Consider the following 27,482-nt stretch of genomic DNA (forward strand, 5'->3'; position numbering starts at 1 on the left):
AAGTACTCGTACTTGTTGAGGGCCTCTTCAACATTGCGTGGTGGTCGGGGACAGTGCCTCTGGACTGGCAGACTGGGGTGGGGTCCCCCTTCATAAGAAGATAGAAGAAAGTGATCTTTCAAAAGGATGTCAATATAGTTTTTGTACCCATGTGTTTGCTGAGAGATAAGTTATCAAAAAAAGGAAATCTCACCACTCTGTATCTCTTGAAAACAAGCATTGTTGTTGTTGGTGTTTTTCTTCTTCTGCTCATGATCCGACTCTCTGACTGTTATATGTTTGGCACCACCCTTTCAAAGGAAATATTTTCTCAGCAGAGTCACAATAATCCGGCCATTGAGAGTCCTTGTGGACCTTAGTGTCCAGATAAAGACAAAGAAATATACACCACAGGTAATTTGCAGTTGAACGAACAGTAGAGCAGGCTGAGAGGTATGAATTAGGCCCTAATATCTCCTGAAATATTGTGGTAACTAATGGATATGAATCTGTTCAGTCTGAGGTTGAAATAGTTAAAATCAGCTAAACTGGGGTCTAACATTCCACCGCTTGTTATTGCCACACTTTTCTACATACTGACTGCAATATGGTATCTATCTACTACAAGTACAAGAACTATAACTAAAAATACCTTCACAGAACCTCACTTCAAAAACTTTAACTATCCTTTAAACAATCCAAAAGCTCAGCAAAGCAGATCTCCTTCTGTCTTATATTGTCATTCAGTCAGCAGGGCAAAAGCTTCATTTGTGTCTCATTGGGTCAATGTTTGAAGCAGCTGGGCTTCAGATATACATAAGGTTGTGTTATTTTTAAATCTGAAGATACTATAATCTTAAGTTTGGGAACTGAAAAATAAACAGCATGTACCTGATAAGGGCCTTCCCCGAGAAATAAGAAACCCCTAATTCTGACTGTTCTAAAACAGTTACATAAGGTAGAGTCGCCAAACCTATTCCTTTTCTTTCGTCTTCTGTAACAGCCAGTGAATTCCAGCAACAGTGCAAAGCACGCAAGTTTATGGGGTGGCCTCTGTTGGAATTGAAGGAAAACATAGCCGAGGAGTTTATCTGCCAATTAAGAAGCACATAGATTTGGCTCATTGACAATCTTTTCTGGTCTGCAATTGCTTTGTGCAACTGGGAATGGGTTAAATGGCTGTTAAGCAATCCTCATAAAGTTCACAAACCTGGAAAACCACAGGAAGGCAATAAACCACTGAAGAACATGATGTTCTGCCATCCAAAAGGTGCTCAAAGCAGGTGACCTCCCAACACAGTAGCAAGATCAGGTGTGAGTATTAGGCCTCATTTAAGAGGTATTCAGATAAATGTTGCTGTTATTGTCTTTAATCAGTGACGTTGGCTCCTCTTACCTGGATTTAACGTTGTTAAGTTAAACAAAGTTAAACATGCAGTTAATACACTAAGCTAAAATACTGTTATTTTTAAAGTCAGACCTATTTAAATATGGACGATTTATCTGTTACCATGCCAGTGTCTGCTGCTTTGTTTGGGTGTAAGAATAAAGTAGCAAAAATGCAACCGAACTGTGTTATAAGTTGTAAAAACGGTCTTAGCTTAGGCATGCCAGGCTACCTGTGCGTTTGTTTTATAATACCACATATTTCTGTGAGGAATTGTCCGACTGTGTAAGGCTTTGGCATCAGGCAAGCTGCCTCCTGTTCCAAAGGACATGAACTTGTCAAACGCGTCAGTGATGAGACCCAAAGGTGCAAAGAGACATGTTTGTTTCTGTACAAGGTGTTGTCTGACTGCAGCCTGTTGAACCACTTTCTGTCTGGCACAGATCTGTAACAGTAGCTCAGGCCTGTTTTGAAACATATTTGAGTAAGTTAAGGTGACTCGGCTTTTTTTTTAAGAAAGCTGCCTGGAGTCAGTTATGTAAAATACAGTTATGTAAAAACAAAAAACAAAGTGTATCTTGTATAAAATCAATGTATTTTTTTATCTGGCTGTGCTTCACTGAATTCTGCAGCTTTTCTTATTAATAAGAAGGGGAAAATGTGTGACTTTGATAAAGAGTAACACTAATTGTTTCTTCAGTGACTTTTTCGAGCTTCACCGTGGTTTGTTGCATAAAAATGTTTGCAGACATTGGCTAAATAACAAGACAGAACCGTCATTCCGCTTTATAGACTGTGTTTTGTTTCCCAGCTCCTCCTGATTCAGACCAAGACTCTAAATCTTGCAAAAAGAAAGCCTCTGCAAGGTTAGTGCTTCAACATCCTAAACATCTTCATCAGTGAGCTTATTAAAACTTCTCAGAATTGTGACATGACCCAGCAGCAAACATAAAGGTGCAGTTCAAGATGAATGGAAAATGACTTAATTGCAGTTATGTAAGCCACTTCAGGACCCTAATATTTTGCATAACTGCCATTTAATAAGTCCAAGTCATTATTAGTCACACCTTAACTTCTCATGCTTTGACAAAATTAAAGTGTCAAATGTTTGTTAAAGCAATCTTTTCCTTGTACCTGCCTTATCATTAACATGTTAGCATTGCATCTGATCAGTCTTACTGTTAGCCTTCAGGTGCATTCACCATTTATGACATTTTGCAGGATAGAAGGATAGATAGGATAGAAGTATTAAATTAAAATCTGCAGATTTTTCATCAAAACATTTTACACAGAGGCTTGCATATACTAACCAAAATACCGATATTTATCTTGATATAATGCAAAGTGAAAGGTTGGTAGAGCTCACCGAAAAGTCACCGAAGAACTTTAGCACACCATCTTGGAGTCACAAAGTCTTCATAACAAGTATGAGATGCAATTTACACAGCTACAAGTTGTTTGCGAGTGATGCCAGAAATAGGCCTCTACTGTCCCACCATCACAAATGTAAACACGTGGAGCTTACAAACCTCTTTTGGGATTGAAACTGAAGCCATGCACTTTGGTGAAATAGAACAAAGTTTTAGCTTTTTGGCAACAAACACACACGGCTGGTTTGGTATGAAACAAAGGATGTACTGTATATGGAGAAGCTACTCACATCCATTGCTGGGTAAGGTGGAAGTGATAATGTGGCCCTTTTTCTTTTTCCTGAAAATGTTGTAAGAGTGTGTGATGTAATAGATTGTATTAAATAGCAGGATATTTTAGGTAAAAATCTAGTGGACCTTAAGAGTAAACTGAAGACGGATCTTTAACAGGATACTGCTCCAAACCTTAACGCCAAATCAACACAAAGTCAGCCTTCTTGTATGGTCTTCTCAGACCACAGGTGTAACTTCTAGTGGAAACCCCTGGGTTGAGCTAAAGGTAAATGAACAATAGAGAGGACCCAAGACTCCGGATGTGCTTAACATGACATTTTCCTCACTAAGTAAATGTACTCAAATTAAATGCAGGATTTAAAACAATCTGTGTGAGATATGCTACTGCCATGAAAGCAGAAATTATTTTAACACATTTTGTAAAGGATTCCAACAAATTTTCCCATGTGTAAATGTGTGGAAATTGTCAATGAGACAAGTTATTGTAAACTATCTATCTAAACTTAACTTCCACTTTATCTTTATCTAAAACAAGCAGATCATCCCCAAATAAGCAAATTACCAGCATTAATTAGTACAGTAAACTGATGCCATTATTTGCTTCAGTGTGGCAATTCTCAAAAAAATCGGTTTATTATTGTTTTTGTTTTTGTTTTTTTTTCCATCGCATGTTGATGGTTTGAAATATATTTTGCTTCTACGTCTGTGTCAAAATTAAATCCTATTTAATTTCTATAATTTTTAAGGAACACGGTGACCTGGAATCATCTTTTCCTATCTACAGGATAACTTTAAAGCATTTTAATTAATAACAGTTAGCATTACTGTTTGAGAAATTACTCTTCCTCCTCTTGAAAAACATGTCTAACTGCTAACTTTTCCCAAAATTCAGCCCTGTTTACTTACTTCCAGCCCATTGGAAGCTTTGCTAGGCACAAAACTGGAGCAGCAATTAAAAAAATGCTTACCAGAGAAGTCCCATACTTGGTGCACAGCCGGGGGTGAGTTACATAACGCTTCACAACCCATGCCTCACAGTCTATATGCACTGAGTTCATTTCTGATGCTCATATTGTGCCATCATCAAGTTTGACAAGTGTTCCATCTTCAAAAATTGCATCTTTTTTCACATCTGAAATATATACCTACTCTGTATCAGTCATGTTATGTAACCATCTCTTCTATGATCTTAAACGTGTCACATGTTAGAGGCGAGTGTCTGTGGGGGCTTTAAATTATCCGAGGAATCTTGCTGAGCAGCCGTGCCATGAACCGAGGCATCAGTTTAAATCCGAAACCAATGGCTCAGGACCTTTTGTCTATTCGACTATTATGTCCTGACCTGACAGAATTCCTGCAGTGGCTTTGATCAGTGTGGATACAAATGACAGAGTTTGAAAAAAACAAATAACTTCATAATAATTGTTTGAAACAAAAGCACAACACACATATTATTTAATAGCACACTATAAGGTTGAGAATATAATTCAAAACCATTCATGCCCTTTGCAATTTTCACAATATGTCAAGCTACAACCACAAACTTCAATATTTTTGCTGTAAAATTGTTTGGAAACCATGTATCATTTTCATTCCACATCACAATTATTTGTGTTGCTCAGTGACATAAATATCTTACAAAATACATTGATGTTTGTAGTTGTACTTGGACAAAATGTGTAAAAAATATCAAGGGATGTGAATACATTATCAAAACTCCTAAAATCCCTAAATTAGATCAGTGTACGACATTCCACATTCACATGGCTCTTAAGCACATATTTGTTAAAGGGACCTCATTCAGCCAGAAAAATCCGAACACAACTAATTCTTTTGTGACAATATATTTATTTTGGTTTCCATATCTTTGAAGCCATTCAGCCCTTTCAGTGGTATATTGTGTATATGTAACATCTTAGATTCAATTTATGTTTCAATCACTTTATATCTTTATATAACATTTATTTGGTTGTTGCATAAAAGTGAAACATTGCACCTTAACTGTGAAGGGCAACCTGCATCACATTGTGCCCCTTAGGTTTTTGAGCCTAGGTTTTACCAGGCCTGTTCAGGATTCTCATGGTGAGAATCTTTTCATCATTCCACAGAAATGATGAAGATAATGTTTATGGAAATCCAGCCACAAATCTGACCTTTAGCCCTCTCATTCTCAAAATAGATATTACAAAGCACTGGGTTAATTTAAATATGTGTGATTCAAGACTACCAGCCTACTTGCTTTTTTGCTGTTCGACTTTTCTTTCATGAGAAACCGTTAGTGACACACAGGCACGCAGAAAAAGATTGCATAAATAAACAAAGCTGGGTAAACACTTCTATGACTCTCATACCTACACAAAATGGGAACCATTTGGAACAAATCTCTGAATAAATTTGTTCATCATTTGTTTTCTATTTCTGTTTTTCAGGATCGGCCATGACGGCCACTTTGACGAGAGGTGTCAATAAAGTTGTTTGCTTTGTATAAGCTGTTGCATCCTTGACGTTTTTTGTGTAGCAGATCGAAAACCAGTTTTAGTTTTTTTCCATATTACACAACCATGTTCAATCTCTTCTGAGCTACTTTTTCGGGAATGGCTTATTCATCTTGCCTGGAATAGACTGCACATTTTCAGGTGGAGGAAGTGTAACAATAACTATTTAACAATTGTTTAGTTTACTCTTGATGTTAACATTTTCATGCTGGATAAGTTGATGTTTGCATAGCACGCATATTGTGCATGGAAAACAGTTTGACCAAATGATTCCCCTGCATGCAAACCCAATCACAGTGAGGCAGTTTGCCTTTCCCTGCACCTACCCTAAATTTCTTCTGAAGCAGATGTGTATTCAGAATGCATGTGTGTGTGTGTGTGTGTGTGTTGCATAACTTCAGTAATTCAGCAAAAAAGTACTGTTTTGGCTGCCTGGTTTAATGTGGTCTAAAGCTCAAGTTAACAGAGCTTTTAAATTTAAACTTTATGTAATGAAGACTTAGGTTTCTGCATTCTTTTAAAATGAGTTTAAGCTGTAATAACAAAAGAATACGATGTCTTGCAAAAGTATTCATAGCCCTTTTCTCACATTTTTACACATACCAGCAAGAAACATCAATGTATTGTTTGTATTCAGCTATCCTGAGTCAATAAATGATGGAATCCCCTTTTGCTGCAGGTATAGAAAGCAGTCTTTTGGGGTATGCCTCTCCAGGTTTTTTACATCTAGAGTCAGTCAGAGTGAGTGGAAAGCTTCTTTATACAAAACCTTTTAAGCCTTCATCTAAACCAACCTGTCCTTGTCCCCTGGAAGTAGAACCTCTGCCCCAGTTTCAAGACTTTTGAAGTCTCAGATGTTTTTACAGGATTACCCTGTATTTAGCTTCATTCATCTTCCCATCAACTCTGAACCTCATAAAAGAGTCCCCATAGCATGATGGTGCTACCACAATGTTTTACTGCTGGCATTGTATGTTTAGGGTGATGCCATTTGACCATAGCAACTTCTTCCAGGTTTCCTTTTCGCCTGCACAGCTTAGCCGGAACTGTAAACGGCACTTCTTATGGCTTTTTTCTTGTCAGTCTTCTATAAAGGCTAGATTTGTAAAGTAATCAACTAGTAGTTTTTCTGTTAAAAGATTCTTCCACCTGAGCAGTGGATCTCTGCAGCTCCTCCAGAGTTCCCATGAGCTTCTATTGGTGTCTTTTCTGACTAGTGCTCTCTTTAACTGGCCTGCCATTTTAGGAGAATGGACATTTCTCTACAGCTTTGCAGTTGTGTCATACTTATTGTTTGCATACCCCACTTTTCAGATTTCATAAAATTAAAAACCATCTATTATGTATCTTCCACTTCACAGTTATTTGTTACTCTATGTTGGTCTGTAACAGAATCGCCAAATAATTCATTGAAGTTTGTGCTTGTATTGTGACACATGTGCGCACATGATGCAATGCCCTGTTATCACGATGTTATAACCTGGTATGATCTATACAAGAGTGAGTAAACATTTGATATTTTGGAAAGCTCTATTTAATTTTGAGTATTGTGGTAAGAGTTAAGGCTGGCCAGATTTCTAGGGATTTCTTCAAAGTATTTTTGCACATCTGTCTGAACCTGTTTCTGAGAAGTTAAAATGAGCTGTTTCAGAACCAGTCCTAAAATTGAAGAAGTGAGCAAACAAAGTACTAGCTGAAGCCACAGTCCTAATTGTCTTCAGGCTTTTCCTAGGCCTCTACTTTTATTGGCATGCTGGACCTACAGCCAGATTGAATTTTTACCTTTGTGGTGGAAGGTTGTTTTTGCTATTAAAATGAATGTGATTAAACTGGAGCACTGCTTTCTGTAAATAACCCAAAAGCCTTTTTTATTGATAGACTGACCAGAATAATTTTGTGTGAAACAGCCAATAAAGACCTGACCATTTCCTCTTTGTTAAATTATTAATTTAGCTGTCATTTAAAACTGCACACCTATCTTGCCTCTAATGAAATTCAGAAAACGGCTAAAGGACACATCGATCTGGACCATCAGCTCAACGCTCAGTTATTCTGTCACAGAACACCTGGAGGGAAGCACAGATTTTAACCGGAGGTGATGAATTTCAGGCCAGAGCTGAGATGACTTGTTTTCAGCAATAGATGGATGTGAGTCCAGTCTTCACATCAGGGAAGCCACAACATATCTGGTTACACACAGGCTGCCAGCTCGTCTGAAGGGAAAATGCTACTAGTACAAAGTGTTTTTTCCCTCCTCTGGCAGATTCCAGGCCGAAGGCAAACTAGCTATTATTACTTCACTATCATTAGTGGTTGTGCTGTTTTTGAGTTTGGGGCGGGGAAACACTTAATGATTATAAACAAGGACTAAGAGTACAAGATCCATCTTCTCCAAATATGAGGAGACTACTTTGAATTGCTTATTTGTGCAGCCGGAGCCTTGTGCCTAACTGCTAACTGCGCTACAGTGCCCAGTAAAAGTATTCATAGCCCTTGAACCTTTTCATATACTGTCACAAATCCAAACTTCAGTGTATTTTGTTAAGATGTTATGTGGAAAAAAAAACAGAAAATTGTGCTTTGAGTTGAATATACACTGAATATACCTGGTTCTCAAATCTTTTTAAAGAAAATATTCAGAAAGGATGGCATTTCTCTTTTAATCTGATATCCCCAAATAAAGTCCAGTGCAACTGTCTTCTAAAGTTACATAAAGTTAATCCGTGTATGATTTAAAATCAGCATAAATACATTTGTTCGGCTTGTCAGAGAACATTAGTAAGCAAACGGTAACAAGACGACCAAAGAAGACAGCAGACCTCTCAGGGATGAAGGTGTCGAGAAGTTTAAAGCAGGGTTAGTTTATAAAAAACTGTTATAGGCTGTGAAAGATTTAAAACTGGGAAAGGTTCACCTTTCAGCAGATCTTTAAGAGAAAAACCTTCTGGGATGACTGCTTACAAATTTCGAAGGACACTGTTAGAATATTTAAAATGTTTACTCAGACATAAAGGTTAGGGGGATTTTAGTGGATTTAATGTCTTACCCTATTAGAATAAATTAATAGAAAACATAAGTAAATAGATAAATCTTTAAATGTAACCTTATAAAAACTGAAATTTAAACCCATTTAGTTTTTATGACAATGAATTTGTTAGCAGTTCATAAGTTTATCATATCATTGTGACATTCTGCCAGAATTATGAGCCAAAGACCAATAGGATTTATTATGTAAACATAAGGTTTATTGCAAGTGTGCAGTCGTATCCAAAAACCACAGCGGTCAACTGTGAGGATACTTTACATCAACAACATAGTCAATTTTACAAAAACAAAAAAAAACAGAATTTAGCACTAGCTACAAAGAAGACTTCTTCCTGTGAAGTTTTACACATGGTCCTCATTTGGTTTGCTTTCGTTGCCGTGTGAAAAACAGTCTTTGGTAGCTGGAAAAAACGACAACAACTGAAGCCTCGTCAGAAATGCGATCGTCACATACAGGCACTGTTGTCGTGCCATTGTTTTCAAGTTGCCATCTGAATAATGAAATAGGCCAGATACTGGACGGCACTACTTACAAAAAAATAAAAATAAAAAGACAAAAAAATAAAAATCAGGAGTGCATAGGCTGCTAGAAACGCAGCTGTCTGCCTGCAAACTATCCTAACAGTGTTTACCTGAAAGACATTTCATCTCCATTTACATTGCAGTTTTCCTGCGAGTAAGGAAAACAAAAATAGCAGATATGGACGGACCTGTAACAAAGAAAGTTTCTGAAAGCCTAGTACACTGCTCCTATTGTACAAAACAACTGATTTTTGTTCTGAATGACACAAAAAAACAAAAAAAAAAGAAGATATAGCAGAATTAGTTGTCCCCCATAAGCAGCAAGCCCCGACAGCAAACAATACAAGTCTACACGTTTTATGAGATATTACAGTATACTGGTTAGTTTACTGCTGCAGTTCATCAGCTCTGATGGAGTACACTGCATTGACCTCCACCTCTTTAGCCTTAGCTTATCCTGTGTATTTTTCTTGTCATGCTCAAGATGGATAGGAACACGGCAGAGATACACGGTAGGTAGATCAAAGGTCCTTATGTGTCTGAAGTGTGTGGCTGGAAGTCCTTTAAAGTATTTTTGAGATAAGTTGAATCCACACAAATAATGCTGTTGTTGTTGAGACTTGGAGGACTGCCCCGGATCGGTCTCCTCTGGGTCATGAGGGAGCAAAGTCCCAGCACTTTCCAGGTTAGCGCCTGCAGGGCAAGCCCAATCAACACCTCCTCACCCCCTCTTCCCCCACAGCGGAAAAAAAGGACGGTGTTTCGTTGGAAGAGTTTGGCCAGGGAGGGAAATCCCCCACCCTCTGTCTAGGCTAGTCTGCACTCTCTATGCTTAACACTCATGCCTACCAAGAGAGACTATGACAAAGAGCTGGACGGTACACAGGATGGGCCTGACATGGCACCAGTTTTAGAGAGTCTCTAATTCTGGTTTTGTGCTTATCAGTATCAACAGTTCATTTGTGTCCCATCAATCATTTACAGCACCGATGATTCTTCTTCACTGTCCCGAAGGAGTCTCGCTGGCGGCGATTTAGTAACGCTTACGTTCAAAAACGAGGTCCACGACTGGAAAAGAGAAAGTGGCTCTGCCCGCCCCAAGACAGAGCCACTTACACAGCAGAGCCAGTGCTGGGGCTACAGCTCTGCTGCTGGTTCTGTTGCTGTGGCTCTGGGGTCACCTGGACATTCTGATTGTCCAAAAGCACATCTGTCGGGATGCGGGACTGGAACGTCTCCAACTGCTCCGGACTGGCCAGGTTCTTGAGCAGGTAGTTCTCCCTCTCAAGCTGGTTGTTCTTCTCCGCCAGCTCCTTGATCTGCTCCTTGAGGATCTCCACCTCCTCACGCACCGCATACATCAGGTGGTTCTTGACAAGATCCTGTCATTTCAAAAAACAGGAAACGGATCAGTCTCAAAATATCCGAAAAAAAGTTCATCTTGTAAGACTAATCTGTTGCAAAACTGATGCATGCAATTCAGGTGCACCAGCCGCAAAGTGACAGGCAAAGTTTACAACTCAGCTTTTAATGCAGGGTATAATTACAGTTGAGTTTGCATGCTACAAAACTTTTTTTTTTTTTTTTCCTTTGAATTGTTTTGCGCCTACCACTTGTTTTTAACTCCGAGATGTAACGCAAACATGCAGCAGCTTGTGCCTGTTGCTCACAGCAGGGGGCTTCCCACTGCTTTTACCCATAATTAGTTTTGGAAATGGCTTCATACAGATGCCAGGGATTCCAACTGTTCCAGGAATCATTCTAGCAAAAAAGGTCTCAAGCTTACTCACAGGCACAAACAACCCATCCGATGTGATGGATGAATTCTCCATTTACAAGTCATACAGAGGTCACACTGAATGCATTGTTATGCCGTGCCGTGTATAGGCCTGCCACTATGGTTTGAGCTAAAAGATGCATGAGCCCACTGTATAACCTTTGTTGCATGCATTAGTTGTGTTTGGTGTGCTTTCTCTGCTTACCATAGCCTGCTCGATCTTGTTGTCAATGGCCACCACGCTAGCACCAGAGGCACTGCAAACAAGAAGAAAGAACCATAAATTAACAGCCCATAAACACATACACTGTTGACTTTCACATGCACTGCTCCCTCCAGACGTCACACCTATCAGACAGCGAAACAAAACGCCGACAGAACAGAAAGGAAAAGAGATCGCTGTTGTTATATGAGAAGGCTTGAAGTTTGTAGCCCTTTGCAAACGGATCGCAATGCAATAAGCGCACAGCAGAATAAACAACGCCAGCTGATGGGAACATGTAAATAGAAGCCAAGCTGGTCGTTAAAAAGCTAATGTTTGCAACCATAAACAGAGTTCGGTCAGTAAGCTCTCCTCGGTTTGGTTTAGAAACGCCACATTCAAGCACAAAGCTGCCTAATCGACAAGTATACCTGTTGTCAAGTTTGACCGAAACGACGTCTCCTCCGAGCAGCGAGGAGAAGAAAGAGATGGAGAAGTTGTGCAGCTGGTAGACAGCCACCTCCATCGGCGTCTTAGCGAACATCTCCGTGCTCATGTTGAAGACCACACTCGTTTGGATGATCCTTCTCGCCACGATTGCGACTTGGTCGGTCACCGAAGTGAGTCAGTAAGTAAGGATTCGGTTTGGTTCGTCGAGTTAGTAGCGATGCACTGACTCCTCTTGCTCTTGCTAAAGCCTAAGAGCTCAGTGCTGTGTCAAGGGTTAAATGTCAAGCTTCGCCGGTTCGTACGAGCGACTGTCTGTTGCTATTTCTGCCCCCGGCCTGTATTTATAAGGCTGATTTCGTGACGCTCGCATATATTATTCTAATTGGTTGAGAGCCGGAGGGAGGGGGAGGAGGAGGAGGAGCCAGAGCTGCTGTTGCCTTCTAGGGCTATCAGGGGAATAAAAATCACTAATGAGCAATATTTTTGGGTTCTGATAAATACACCCCCTGCTCTGCTTTTATCTAATGCAACATGGTACAGTTTGTTCTGTACAGTGTCTAATTCACCGTGGTGTCTTTTGATTTGTATATAGCTGTTTATGAGGATGTTTACAGTAATGATCTTTTCTAATGATTAGTTGTCAAGTTTACAATAGAAAAAGAAACTAAATGAGAACTCTTTATGCAGTGTGAAAAGGTTCAATGTCACATAAAGATACGTTATAAGCATTTTGCATGTTACTCGTGGATTTGTAGCATTTGTCTGTTTTTAATGTTTTCAGAAACTTTTCAGATGTTATTGATTCGAGTGCCAAATGAAAGACATAATCGCAGTTTGCAGCGAAATTCGGGATATGCATCCAATGCGTAATCACGTTTATTATGTAACACTTCAGAATCAGAATCAGCTTTATTGCCAAGTTCGTACATACAAACAAGGAATTTGCCTCCGGTACACTTTGCTCTTTTGTTCTGTTTTTGCATTACAGAATATACAAATTTACAATTTACAATGTACAATATACACATATCTAAGCAGTCATTTAGAAGCACGGCTTTCACTAGAAGTCAAAACAACCTCCAGAGGAACGACTGTTGAAATTAGTCTTTGAACGCACCATCGCAAGTGCCCCGCTTCTGAACTTCTGTCCTTTTTCGAGTGCAGATGCAGTTAAGCCACAGACCGATATGTGCACCATTTCTAACCAACCCACTGTTACAAGATAAAGTTTTGCATATACGTAAACACGGTGCTCTTACGCTTGTTTTGATCAAATGTCGCATGCATTATGTTTTTTTTTTTTATTCTAATCGAATTTTTACGTGAATTGTAAATCAGATCCTGGTCTTTATTGGAAAGAGGTTTATATTTTACTTCATTAGATTTACACTGATTTGCTCTTGTAAGCTTCTTGTTATCATGTTATTGACTCACATTGTGCAGGTTTCTGTTATCAGTGGGTCCCTGACAACTTGATATCTTGGGGCACAAGAATGAAAATAACATATTGTTCCCAGAATTAGTCCTATAAATCACAGACGTCCAAGGTATAACGGAATGTCATACACTATCTGAGCACTTGAACAAGTACACTTTATTTAGGTATTTTTCCATCCTATAGTTTGGTAAATTTCCTATGTGTCTGATCTCGAACACCCTCTAGTGGTGAGAAAGTAGGTTACACAGTAAATCCATAACAAAGCTTGCTTTTCTTTTTTTTTTTGCTTGTGGGTTTTTCCAATCACCATTTTGCAATGAATTCCAACTTGTTTTTCATTCTTACATACTATTAATAGATTCATTTTATCAGGTTTTTGTGTCATGCTCCTGGAATTATGTTTCTAATGTGCACAACAAGAATATTTAAGTAATGTAGGTCATTATGTCTGCAGCCAACACCCCTATAATGGTGTAAAGTATAAATAACCAATCACTGATCGTATAAAAAATCACTCAATGACCCCTGCTTTCTATTGCATGACCTTTTGCACTGCTGGAAGCATTTTGAATCCGTTACCACATGTGATGCAATTGTACTAAGTCTTTTCTGTAATAAACAGATTGTGGGCAGCAGCACATGCCGGTAAAGCACACAAAATGTCAGCATATTTCTTTACATCAAGCTGCACCCGAATGTGTTATTAGATGTTTATACTCTATGCAAAGTTTAACATCTTTAATGTCATTGCCTAACACCTCTCAGCTATCACTGTGTACTCGTTTGTAAGTGCAGTTTACTGATACTGTACCACTGAGTAGCCGGAAACATTTTTTTTTTTTTTGGAACAGCACTGGGCAAAACATTCTCTTCTATTCCACAAGGTACCAGAACATTCCAAGTTATTCAGTAACCTCTATGGAATTTTTCCTTGGAGCAGGTTCTTCATCCAACTCTGGGAGTCTTCCATTTTGATTCGTATACGATCACACCCCATCAGGTACTTTTTTATATAGTTTAATTTGATATTTGGTTAAATGAATCAGTAGTAAAGCCAAAGAAAATAAAATACATTCCCAGAAATATTCATACCCCTTGAACTTTAATCTATCTTAGAGGGATAAACCAACACAAAATAATGCATAATTGTGAAGTAGAAAGCAAACGAACTATGCTCTTATTTTTTTTACAAATACAATTCTGAAAAGGGTGTTGTGCATATGCATTCAGCTTTCTGAATCAGTACTTTGTTCAACCCACCTTTTGCTCAATTATGGCTGCAGGTCTTTTGGGGTATGTCTCTCCCAACTCTAGACGTCAAGAGACTGACATTTTTGCCCCTTTCTCTTTACAAAACAGCTCAAACTCGGTCAGATTTGATGGAGAGTTACTGTGAACATCATATTTTCAGTCTTGTGACAGGTTCTCAGTTGTATTTATGTCTAGGCTTTGACTGTGAGCCATTTTAACACTGTATGTTCAGCTCCATCCACTTTCCTATCAACTCTGACCAGTTTCCTTGTCATGCTAAAGAAAAGTATCTCTACAGTTTGATCCTGCCACCACCATATTCCACAATGTGGATGATGCGTTCAGGATGATGCGGTGTTTTTTTGTAAGCACACATAGCATTTGCATGCATGGCAACCAATTGGGTTTTGGTCTTATCAGACCACCTTAAAGTGCTTGTTGTGCCCCTCACCTAAATTGCGGCAAACTGCGAACTGCTACACTCTTCCATAAAAGCCGGCTTTGTGAAGTTGACCTATCAGCAAATTCTTCTATTTGAGCAGTAAACCTCTGTAGCTCCTCCAGAGTTACATGGACCTCTTGACTACTTCTCTGATTAATGTTCTCCTTGCCTGGCCTGTAAGTTCATGTGACCGGCCACATCCGGGCCTTCTTTTAACTTCTCCACAACTCCCATACCAGTCTTTTGTGTTCCTTGGTTTTTGTAACGTTTTACTCACAAATATTATAACAAGCCTCTGTGTCCTTCACAGGACAGCTGTATTTATGGCCAGAATAAATTACAAACAGGTTGACTCTATTAATGCTTAGACTACGTCTTAAAGCAGTCAACTGCATGAGATTTTATTTAGGGGGAACAGAATAAAAGAAATGGAACATAAATGTAGACAACACTTTTCAGATTTGTATTTATGAAAAACATCTTAAACCATATAATATTTTACTTCTGCTTCAAAATTATGATCTACTTTGTTTCGGTCGAAAAGCAAATACATTTAATTAAAGTGTTTGGTTGTAACATGACAAAACTGAGAAAGTTCAAAGAACATGAATTCATGTGTAAGGCCTTTTTGGCAGGAGTCACAGTGAATGCCTCTAGCTGGGCTGAGAGTCAGTCAACGGGAAGCACTCTAAATCATGTAATATACATATTGCATACGTTGTGAGCAATAAGAAGAGTGCATAAACAAATTTCCTTGCTTTGCCAAGTTTCAGAACAGTACTGAAACAAATATTGACAAGAATATGTTTTTCAACATATAAACAGCTTAATTTAGTTTTCCAGCAGCCTGTTTCTAAACAGTTTATTTCCCACATAGACATAAGTTTGTTCTCGTCTTAAAAGCTGAAATGGCTCATATTTCCGATGAACGCTTGGTGCCTGTTCATGTTTGATGCATGCCAGTTTTATTTAGTGAGTCACACTACAGCCAGACCACAGTTCCCATCAAATGTCCAGAGCCAAACATGTTATATAATACTGTTCATCTGCAATAATGGCTGAAAAAGAAATAGAATAAATCATGCTGCCAACGCTCTTGCTACAAGCAACTGGGTTTTGACACATACATTTCAAGATGTACGCATCAGTAAGTGCCAGAAATGCAAACTGTTAAATCAACAGAGGATATAAGCAAATAAATAAAAACAGGCACATTGTTTCAGTCTTGCTTTTTGGTTATTTTCCTCTCCGTTTCTATGAGTTTGCAATGTGTGGTCTTGTAAAAGTGTGATTCACTAATGTGCATAACCACCACAGGTTGCAGCCAGAGGCTATCTCAAAGGAAGTCGATCTCAAAGGTAGCTGTCCATGTGGGCAACAACACTGGCTACAAACAGTGAATACTAAATGGTCTCCACACACCAGGACACCCAGAGGCAGACATTACATCTCCTTCTGTCTCCTGAGCAACGAATAACAAGAAGGCTTGTAGTTTGAGTCTTTCTAATGAGATGTTTTATTAAATTGAACAAACTGTCAATATTTTCAATTCCATTAGAAATAATATTCCCTTGTGTAATGTGTTGTGTGGAAAATGCAAGGTATTTGGTGAATTATGATAGTACAGGCTTTGCGATTCAATGTCCTTTGCTAACAATGCTGCATAGATAAAAACACATGATGTGCATGTCTGTTTTTTTAATGCAGCATGAGTGGAAATTTGGAAATGATTAAGGACTTTGTACAGGATTCAACGTTCATTAGTATCCTTAAAACCTGTTTAAGAAATGTGTGTTACGTGGGTCCAAATGTGAGGCAAATGAAGCAGATTTTGTGGAACATCACATCCAGTCACCTATTTGAACTACTGTATGTATAATTCTTTTGATGCACTCACGTTCTGAATAGTGCATCTGTGCTGAAATCAAGGGCCCTACAATTAACAGTGTTTTGCAAATACAGGACTGGGTTTGTTTTGTCTTTATATCACCGTTATTTTAACTCATTATTTCATATTATACTGTTATTTAGTCATAGATGCAATATTCAGGTTGCAATTGCATTGATTCTCTAGCAATGTCGTACATTTGCTATATGCATGGTGCGTGAGAGCTGTATCACTATTGTGGTGGAATATTTCAGCTGTCCCACAAAATGTATGACAGCTTGGCTTATCTGGTGATCAAATTGGGAGTTCCACTGGGTTAAGTAATAAGACAAAGTAATATTGTGCTTTGGCATTGTGTTTTCAGGTCTCATTGAAACAAAAAGTACGTACCCAATAGTGTGACAGGGTACAACAATGTACCTGGTATTAGATATGCAATAACACTGGAAGACTTTACATCAGCGATATGACTACACACAATTAAACTGTGCTAATGTTTTTCTGCTTTGGGTTCACAACAAACATAGACCCCAGAAAATGAGTAATCTATTTAACTGGACAAAATCCATGTTGTTTTAGGGAAAATAAGACAACAAACATCTATCCACAACTCAAGATCTTTCAGCCAATGACAAATTCCCTGTCTTCCGCAGTTCATCTGTCTTTGAACTGCACTCTTTCACTGTTATGGAACCAAATCTCCTGTTAGATACAAGACAAATTTTTTCCCCATCCTCTGCTACACTCACTTACCGGCGATCAGGCCTCTTGAAGAGACTCGGTGAGTATGGGGGCGAGTAGCTTACAGTTCTGTCTGGAAAGCTGAAAGGAAAATGCGGATGGTAGTAAAAGAATCTCTGAGGTGGCTCGATCACCTGAAGAGGCGTCACAATCCTAGGAGAGGGTGGCCTTGCTCCAGAAGAGCTAACTCCAGTGGGACACGTCTGAGACTGTCCCATCGTGGTGTCAGAATAAAGTGGTTGTTAAGGCTGCAAGAGAATGTTGACTTTTTTCACACAGTTCCGCAAGTGTTTGTACCCAGCAACTTTGTTCTCAGGGCACAAAGAGGCAATTGAGCAATGACGATACTGCTGGCTCTGCAGCCATGACTGTGAGTGCCATGCTCAGACTGATACTTGCATGATTTGACCCAAGTATAGAGGAATACAATAGTCCTAGCGTCACAACGAAAATTACAGTTTCCAAAAATGGGGACAGTTGTTTTACGTGTGCTATCCTGAAATGTCTCTTCCAGGCAGACAAAGGAAATTACTTTCTCAAATTGCACCTTCAGAAAGCAATGGTCATGCCAGTGTCTGTAATGTATTTTAATAGTGGTATTACAGGTCACCCAAAATGCTTATAAACATTGGAAGCGTCTTGAGAGCCTTCTGAGATTCCGGAATTGGTCAAACAACGGCTGACATATTGAAATCTGTTAGCTTGCAAAAGCAAGCCGAGACAGATAAATGAGTCTAATTGTTCCTTATGTAACATTTCTTATTATGAATGCTGTGTTAAAGAAATCCCTCAAAATTCTGGGTTTGCCTCATACATTAATCCTCTTTTGTCACCAGGGATATATTTGTTTGGAGAGTCACTGCTTTTGGAAAAAAAGGTACGAACAGCATAACTAAGCTACTCTTAACTTGACAAATTGCATGCCTCTTTCCAGTTTGACAGCTCTGCATAAACATCTCACATCTCATTTTAAGCTTAATCCTGTCTGCTGGCAAGAATGTTTTGACATTTGACATCTACAGCGCAGAGACGTCTGGTGTTAATGGTTGTCACGTACTGTAAAACCGGATTTTCTGTCGACCGTCACGCAAATCTCACAGATTTCCAGAAGCATCAAATAGAAATGTTTTAATCTATACCTAATAAATAAAGAAATCATTATTAAAAAAAACATAGATCATCCTACATTCAGACACCAGGGCTTCATAGATACAAAAGCTTCACATAGTGTGTACACTCATGTAAGCAGAGCGAAATTGTTTACTTCCTTGTACTTGCTGAATTTCAGGTTCTCTCAGTTCAGAGTGAAACTATTATTAATTGTTTTTTGTCTTTGTTTTTGTAGAGTAACCAATCATATTGAACTTTAGTTAATATTTATTATATCAAAAACAATTAAATACAACTAGACAGAATTTGAAACTTTTGAATTCAGTTTAGTCTTTTAATAAGAGTGGTGAACTCCCGTTGATTTGTTCAGTTATTTGCAGTACAGAAATCATTAAGATCAGATTTTAATGGGAGGGACGAAGGAGACAAAAGGCATTTCTACTATTTAGGCAAGCTTAGTGAATGGTAGCGGTTTCCCATGACTAGAGGCCCGTTCTCTGGTCACTAAAGGACCTATCAACTCAACAACTTAAAACAAGCAGTGGCAAAATGTGTTCTTTTCTTCATTAAAATAAATCGTAACAAAATTTGTAAATGTATTGCTGTTGTAGAGGATAAGAGAAAAAATAACATGGCTATAACAGTCTACATACAGTTAGCAAACGTTGAAGTTTAAAACTCTGCAGGACCTTTGCTATGAAAGTTGTGTGATAGTTCTAGTCATTATTTTATTTGCTATAAGGCAACCATTTAGCCATATACATAGTGCATTTTTTAATATCTGATGTTGCTTACGGTATATTAATAATTAATGTCCACTAAAGTAAAGGGTTTAACACTGTGAAAATAGTATGTATAGATGTATAAGTTACATCAGGTACTTTTTGTGTTAAGTGTTATTCTTATATTCCTCACAGCACCGTGTGGAACAGCCTATGTGCATTTCTGGTAATTTTCTAACCAATATTCATATCATTTCCAATAGCAGTTTATACCTAATTCAGTTGTCCTTTAATTCCACATTATTGCCTGGCTTACCATGCATTAATGTAATTTATTATTACCTTTAGCAAAAAGGAAGTTTTTCTGGAACTAAAAGAAGGGACAAGCAGAAAATGTGCCAAATGGTGCTGTGCTCAGTAGATTGGAGCTAACAAGCCTGGGGCATTTTAGCATCGGGCATCAGGGTACGATTCAGCAGAAGTCAAGCGTTTTTAGGCCATAACATAAAGATTTACCTTGTGTCCTATCGGGCACAATACTCCAGTTAAATTTACTCCAGTTAAATTTACCGTGACATTTTCGATGTGGGGCTAAGCCCTTAGGTAAAGAATTCTTGTCTTAAACTTATCAAGCAACATTCATAACCAAAGTTGAAATTGTCCCCAAAAGATAAGCTATTATGTTCTCTTATGTATAGCTCATAGGATCCCCCTCTGTCTTTTAATGGGGACATATGAACATGAAAGCACACAAACACACATACACACACGCACACACATACACATATACAACCTTAAAACTTGGTGATGAAACCCAGTATAGTTCCAGTCCAGTTAAGTGAACTCAAATTGCTCAATAGGGGGTCTGTCTTTTAACTTATCATGGATTATTTCTTGTAAGACTAAGTTTTAAACAGTATGGGTCCAATTCTCCTTTCTACTCTAAAGCTGCATTGAAAAAAATCGCAAAATAACAATAAAATTTAGTTTTATACCTAAATTTAATGCAAGAGTGTGTATCCGAAATTACATTGGGTTCTGAACATCTTGAGGTTCAAAGGCTGACACTTTGCATGTCCGACTCACTTCCCAAAATAAAACGGTACTGAGTTCAGAGACATCTGTTTATTTATCTGTCCATGGATACTTTGTGTACTGTACACCTCTGCTGTCAGAGTTGGTGTAGAGGTATCTACATCCTGTTTAAGCAATGTTGACATTAGACAACACACACTGCATGCATCTATCATTGGAGCAATGGTTCTTTTAAACTGAATAATGTACAAAAACTAATTAAGAAGAAAACCAATCGGCTACATGCTGCCAACTCCTAACCACCAGGTCCTCTATTGCAAATTCTATCATTGGTTGGATATCACAGAGTAATTACAAGTAAAGCCGGGAGCTGCATTTTGTTTTTTTTACTAAAATTTGGAATCCTGATGCATATACTAGCTTTTAAAGTATATTTAACCAAATGCCTTCAACAAAAAAGATCTCTTGATGATGTTTTTTAAACAAAAGCTATTTTTTCTCTCTCCCGCATGTATTTTCCTATATATCTTTTCTTGGGCTATTTTTTTTCCCATCATGTCTGTTCTTAATTTTTTTTCTTGTCATGTATTTGGCTGAGTTTGCAGCTGTGTGACCCAAGTCACCAACAACTGGAACAACACTGGAGGAACTCAGGCCCTCGATGAGCTGCACCCTGGCGTGCGATTATGTGCTTAGTTCTGTTTTTGTTTTCCAGTGTGGACGCTGATGCACGGTGCTTGCCGTAAGCTTGTATGCCTGCGTGGCCTGCTCATGCACGTCCCACTTTGTCAGCAAGATCTGGAGTTAACTGGATGATAGGCACCCTGCAAACTCTCGCTGTCAGTGTCATCCAAACACTGAGTCGTTCCCACAGACTCCTGCAGGCACCTCCGCTGGGCCTTGAAGCTAATCCATTGTCACCTGTGAGATGACGATGAAGTGGCGACTAAGTTCCCATGGATAATTTGACACGAGTCACTAGCGGTCATCCTAGGTTGAACAAGCTCACATTTTTGAAAATAACGAATGTAATTGGAGGTTTTGAATTTTTTTAGATTTTCTATAAAATCTTTTTGCATGAGTTTCATTCAGCTGGTGCTCAAAATCTTGTCCATTTTGTCTTGCAAGTCAGCTATAAGACAAGTGACATGCCTGTGTAGGACAAGTCACTGGTATCAGTAAACAGTTATGGCTCCTTCTACCGTTACACATATTGGCCTGAGGATGTTTCATCAGACAGATCTTTACAAGCCACACAAAATGTGTTACAAGACCGCAGGAATATCTCAGATCAAACAAGTGGAGCTCTAAATCTCAATAAAGATGACAGGTCAACATATAATTTATCAAGTGAATGTATGGAGAGGATTTTCATTAAAAAGATCACATCATGTTATAGAAAGCTAAAATACTCAGAAGTGGATATCAGAGGTTTGCTAAAGCGAAAACAAAACTTTATACATGTTGAAATTAATTGTATTACCTCTTAAACTTTACATTTTAAATTCCAATGACAAAGCAAAAGCAGATTCTAGGTCGTTTTGTAAACTGTTTGTAAAGTTATTTAGCAGTGACAGCCTGATGAGGACTGATCCTACCTGCTTATAAACTTATCTTATTTGTTTTAGGGAATTGTTCCAGAAAATGTTGTTGTTGGTCCAAATATCCTTATTTTATACATGTGTTGCTAATTTTTAAAATTTTGCAAGTCAATTTAAATCCGCTCTTTTACTGTTGTCCCTGCAACAATCCAATCTACAATTCTCTAAATGCCATCATGGCTTGTTTCTTATTGACATTCACCATCAGACTTTATCTAAGCTTCTGTTCTTTCCTAATTAATTATCTTAATTTATTCAATAAAAGTCAATTAGGTCCAGGGGCCTGGATGCAGAAGCATTCCAGGCAGAATCTTTTTTGATGCAATTATTTTCACTCTGTGCACTGGTCCCTTTATTTGTGAGTACAAAACCGAAAGATTTTCAATTTGGAAAATTACCCTTTAATATGTAGTGATGGACCGTTTTATGTATTCTTTGGGAGATCGGACCACTTATTTGCGTTTAATCTTGAAGCTATGTACTAAACCCATAAATAAAGCTAAGCTGGTTTTGCATAAACAAGCATTCATTAACTCAGGCAAGCCATAAAGTGTTTTTGAAACTATTCACCATGAAAAGACATTTTTGCTTTCTGTCACCAGGGACCCTGATAATAACATAGTGTCGCTGTGAGGTAGTACAAAGGCCCAAGCCTATTCAGCACCTCTCTCCTTCTCAGCGAACAGCAAAGATTAAAAACCGTCGGGCTGATCGGATCTGAACGCAGAGGTGCAGTGAGGATTTCACTTAGACAGAGAGGAAAGCTGAGGCCTGGGAGAACATGATGATTGCAATATTTCCTCAGCCTGTCTGCATGGTGAGAGTTCCCCACTGGCAGGGGACAGCGTGAGACAAACAGGGACAGGGACAGATGTGCAGACTCTTAGAAGGAAACATGTTTATTTAGAGCAGTCTTCTTTAAAAGACAAACTTAAATGTGTGTCCAGCTGTCGCCCACCTAGGTGCGGTTTCTAAATCATATGAATGTGGCTACAAATGCATTTACTTATTATTTTAAAAACTAGCTGGAGAGAAATAATATCCGTCTTAATGGAGATGCTTATTATTTATGAAAACGTGACTAGAGCTCATGTTCTTTTTGTCTAAAAGACATAACTTTGTGGATTATGATGAATTGACAATCATAAGGCTTTTATTATTTTGCTCCATATGTTATACAGACCGTACTAGTCATTTAATCAAGCCTTCTTTTGTAACATGCTAAGCTGCAAATAGAATGAATGTACCAATAATCTACTGCCTCGCTCTGTTTCTGAATTATATTATCTACATTGTTTAGGTGAATATCTGATTACAGTTTGTTCGTTTTACAACAGTTTCTTTTGTAAAACAAACTCATGCAAGTCACTTTTCAGACAGTTCTTCGAACTCGGACTTAACAGTGGGAGTCAGTCAATTATAATCATTGATTTAATCAACTTGTTGCCTCCATTTTGATATGCTATTGAGCTGATAGTCCCAAACAATCTGCACACGTCAATGAGAAGTTCAGGTTTGCTCAGCATGAATCCTTGAAGCACATTTTAGGATTTGCACAATTTCAGGATGAGACTGGAAAACAATATTTGAACCTGCCGCAGCAACAAATCAAGCAGTCTGATATATTGTGTCATACTGTGTGACAGGAGTGACTACCAAGATTTTATAGTACTAAATACGTACTAAGACAGCAGATTATGGCAAAAAGCAGGGTTCCTGCACAGCTTGAAAAGTCTGAATTTGCTCTTATCATTTTCCAGGTCTAAAAAAGCATGAGAAAAAAGAAAACCAAGTAGGGAAAGATTTTTGATTTTCCAGGCTTTTTTCGTTCTTTCATTTTCTAAAGGATAAACATCTAAAAATATGTAGTAAATGCAGTGTTTTTACATTTATTTATAAATTAATTACATGCTTTCCTTTTGAATGCCATGTCGAACCCTGATTTTGAACATTTTACCCAGCAGACTGACTGAATGCTCACTCAAAAGCAAACCACACTAGACAACTTTATATTCAGGTTGAACTCGACCCGTTGTTCTTACAAGCCGTCTGGTTAAATGCTAAACAAACCACTAAACCAATATACCAAAGTTAAAAAATTGTGCTATAGAGAACCTAATTATAGTTTATGATATTCTGGGTTTTATTTGTCAAGTCATAGAACACTGATTTTGAAATAGAGCTGAACTAAGTTGGTTCAGAGGTCACAGAAACAGTAAAAAGGCTCTATACTAAGTTTTAAACATTAAAAGCCATTTTCAGCAGTGTGTATGATGATTTAAGGAACACACAGATCCTAAGACTAGTAATACCGGACTACTATTCAGTTTCAGGGTTCATATTTTGTACTCGTCTGAGTATGAAATTTTGAAATTAAAAATGTTTTGGCAACCTGAGTGTGAACCGAGCCTCAGATTCATCTGAATAATATTTTTCCCAGTAATTCTAGACTCCAACGTATGAAACCTTCTTGTTTTTCCTGTTTTGAACTTACTTCATTCAGACAGGAAGATGGCTGAAGGTGGTCACTCACTTTAAATGTGGAATCATGTATTTATTGCATCCTCATCAGAATCAGCTCTGAGCCATTAGGCCAAAGCACGTTAGTTTTTTCATGCGGCATCTTTACTAACAAATAGGATATAGTTGTAACTGTAGATAGCATTAGTGTTGGGACAAGTTTCTCCATTGAACACGGTAGTAATATTTTTAGCTGATGGAAAACCTTTGATCTATGAAGAACAATTATACAACAACTTTCAACTTGTATTCTGTCATTTATTTGAGTCTAATTTGCAATTCTTTAAACTTCTCTTTCTTTGACCATACAGGAAATACCTGCACTTGAAGTAGCACCTGAGCTCACAATCGCTCACAACACACAGGACAAACTCTGTAGATATATCTTGGCTCATCTAAAACCCACAGAGAACCGAGTAAACATGCTCCACCATCCCGGTCATTGTAGGCTCAGGCTAAATCGGTTCACCTCCACCGTGTACACAGAGGGTGCAAAGTTCACTTTTGAAACAGGGAACACTCTTCTGTGAGTTCTGCACGCACACGTCGTACAGGTACACTAATCAGTCAAAGCTCAGTGGAAGTGAAGGTGTGCATCCATGCGTGGATGTCAGCAAGAGATTCCCCACAATTCACGCAGGCAAAAGGACAAGGACACATTACGACACAAAGACATACATGCGTGCAAGGAAAGGAACATACACATGAATGGATATTAAAGATCAGTGATACATAGTGATACAAAGCTCAGACATACATATGAATGCAAACACGCACACCACATTCTGCTTCATCTCTGCTTAAAAACAGTTTTCACTCTTCCCAAAACCGAGCTTTTTTTGTATTGCAATAAACATCCCAAAAATATATTATTGGAGATATAATGATTAAAAGCACTAGAAGTGTGAATAAAGGAAAATGGCTTCTGGAAATGTTTTTCTCTCATGTCAGTCAATTTAAAAACAATTACAAAAAAACAACAAGACAGTAGTCATACTTGAAAAATCAGTTGCAGTGAAAGCTGTGTCTGACGTAAAATTCTTATCAGATTTGGCCCTCGAGTTAAAAAATTTGCGTAAGCGTCTCTTATTGTTTTGAAGACTGGCAGTTCCTCACGTAAGCAGCATTTGGGAGCCAAAAAGCTGTCGCCTTATCTCCATGCAGAAATCACAGAGATCTTTGCTTTGATGTATGAGCGTCAAATCATGATGGCAGCATCTTGGTTTGACGCTGACACATCGAGGTGAATAAAAACATCAGGAAATCACAAGAAATGCAACTGTTTGTTAATGGTGAAGGAACATACAGGGGTTGGACAATGAAACTGAAACACCTGGTTTTAGACCACAATAATTTATTAGTATGGTGTAGGGCCTCCTTTTGCGGTCAATACAGCGTCAATTCATCTTGGGAATGACATATACAAGTCCTGCACAGAGGTCAGAGGGATTTTAAGCCATTCTTCTTGCAGGATAGTGGCCAGGTCACTACGTGATACTGGTGGAGGAAAACGTTTCCTGACTCGCTCCTCCAAAACACCCCAAAGTAGCTCAATAATATTTAGATCTGGTGACTGTGCAGGCCATGGGAGATGTTCAACTTCACTTTCATGTTCATCAAACCAATCTTTCACCAGTCTTGCTGTGTGTATTGGTGCATTGTCATCCTGATACACGGCACCGCCTTCAGGATACAATGTTTGAACCATTGGATGCACATGGTCCTCAAGAATGGTTCGGTAGTCCTTGGCAGTGACGCGCCCATCTAGCACAAGTATTGGGCCAAGGGAATGCCATGATATGGCAGCCAAAACCATCACTGATCCACCCCCATGCTTCACTCTGGGCATGCAACAGTCTGGGTGGTACGCTTCTTTGGGGCTTCTCCACACCGTAACTCTCCCAGATGTGGGGAAAACAATAAAGGTGGACTCATCAGAGAACAATACATGTTTCACATTGTCCACAGCCCAAGATTTGCGCTCCTTGCACCATTGAAACCGACGTTTGGCATTGGCATGAGTGACCAAAGGTTTGGCTATAGCAGCCCGGCCGTGTATATTGACCCTGTGGAGCTCCTGACGGACAGTTCTGGTGGAAACAGGAGAGTTGAGGTGCACATTTAATTCTGCTGTGATTTGGGCAGCCGTGGTTTTATGTTTTTTGGATACAATCCGGGTTAGCACCCGAACATCCCTTTCAGACAGCTTCCTCTTGTGTCCACAGTTAATCCTGTTGGATGTGGTTCGTCCTTCTTGGTGGTATGCTGACATTACCCTGGATACCGTGGCTCTTGATACATCACAAAGACTTGCTGTCTTGGTCACAGATGCGCCAGCTAGACGTGCACCAAGAATTTGTCCTCTTTTGAACTCTGGTATGTCACCCATAATGTTGTGTGCATTTCAATATTTTGAGCAAAACTGTGCTCTTACCCTGCTAATTGAACCTTCACACTCTGCTCTTACTGGTGCAATGTGCAATCAATGAAGACTGGCTACCAGGCTGGTCCAATTTAGCCATGAAACCTCCCACACTAAAATGACAGGTGTTTCAGTTTCATTATCCAACCCCTGTATATACTGTGCAGCACTAAAATGTGGAAATTACAAATATGGAGAACATAGGAGTGGGAGAAGCCCACAAGGTCAGGCATGCACTGCACACCAGAATATATGCTCATCCAGGGTTGTTCTTGGCTTCGACACTGAAATAGTTCAAGCGCATGTTGCAAAAGAAACATGCCAGGCTTAAACACTACATGCAATTACTGCACCCAATAAAACAAAATATGTGACAGCCTTTTTGTTAGCCACTAATCAATCATTCCTTCCTCCAACCTAAATGGTGTTGCACTTTAATCATGTAATAAATATTTATATTGGTGATCATTTAAAAACATAAATACATTAAAATACATAAATACATAATTTTAAAAATATTTTAAAAAATGAAGTCCTTAAACTCGTATCTTTTAAATGTAAAAGCACGATTATTTAAATACTAATTTTTATTTAATTCTTTTTATGATCCTTTGTTGCATCATATCATAAACAGATCTTATCTATTACATTTGCCCTTCAAAAACAATGGGTGTTGCTATCATTGCTGTAGAGTTGATTGGTTTGAATTTGACTGTTTACTCTGTTTGAGAAACCCAAGTTTATTTATTATTTAATGATGAACTACAGCACAGGTATAGTCCATCACAGAA

At 38.6% G+C, this 27,482-nt stretch overlaps 1 protein-coding gene across 3 annotated transcripts in view; it reads right to left on the bottom strand.

Moving 5' to 3' along the window:
* Positions 1-8,748: 8,748 nt before the first annotated feature.
* Positions 8,749-27,482, bottom strand: part of tsc22d3 (TSC22 domain family, member 3) — a 41,887-nt gene continuing 23,153 nt past the window's right edge. Inside the window, exons 1-3 of one of the 3 annotated variants that reach the window (XM_047353696.1) lie at positions 17,294-17,514; positions 11,075-11,126; positions 8,749-10,474 (exon numbers count right to left, since the gene is read on the bottom strand). In XM_047353696.1, coding sequence (XP_047209652.1) covers positions 10,205-10,474; positions 11,075-11,126; positions 17,294-17,499 — 528 coding nt within the window. In that variant the 5' untranslated portion in view covers positions 17,500-17,514 and the 3' untranslated portion in view covers positions 8,749-10,204. Of the gene's footprint in view, positions 10,475-11,074; positions 11,127-11,502; positions 11,858-17,293; positions 17,515-27,482 lie in introns of those variants that run through there. The other 2 variants (XM_047353697.1, XM_047353695.1) reach the window with 2 other exon arrangements.

The sequence above is a fragment of the Girardinichthys multiradiatus genome, chromosome 23 (assembly GCF_021462225.1).
Source record: "Girardinichthys multiradiatus isolate DD_20200921_A chromosome 23, DD_fGirMul_XY1, whole genome shotgun sequence".
Lineage (NCBI taxonomy): Eukaryota > Metazoa > Chordata > Actinopteri > Cyprinodontiformes > Goodeidae > Girardinichthys > Girardinichthys multiradiatus.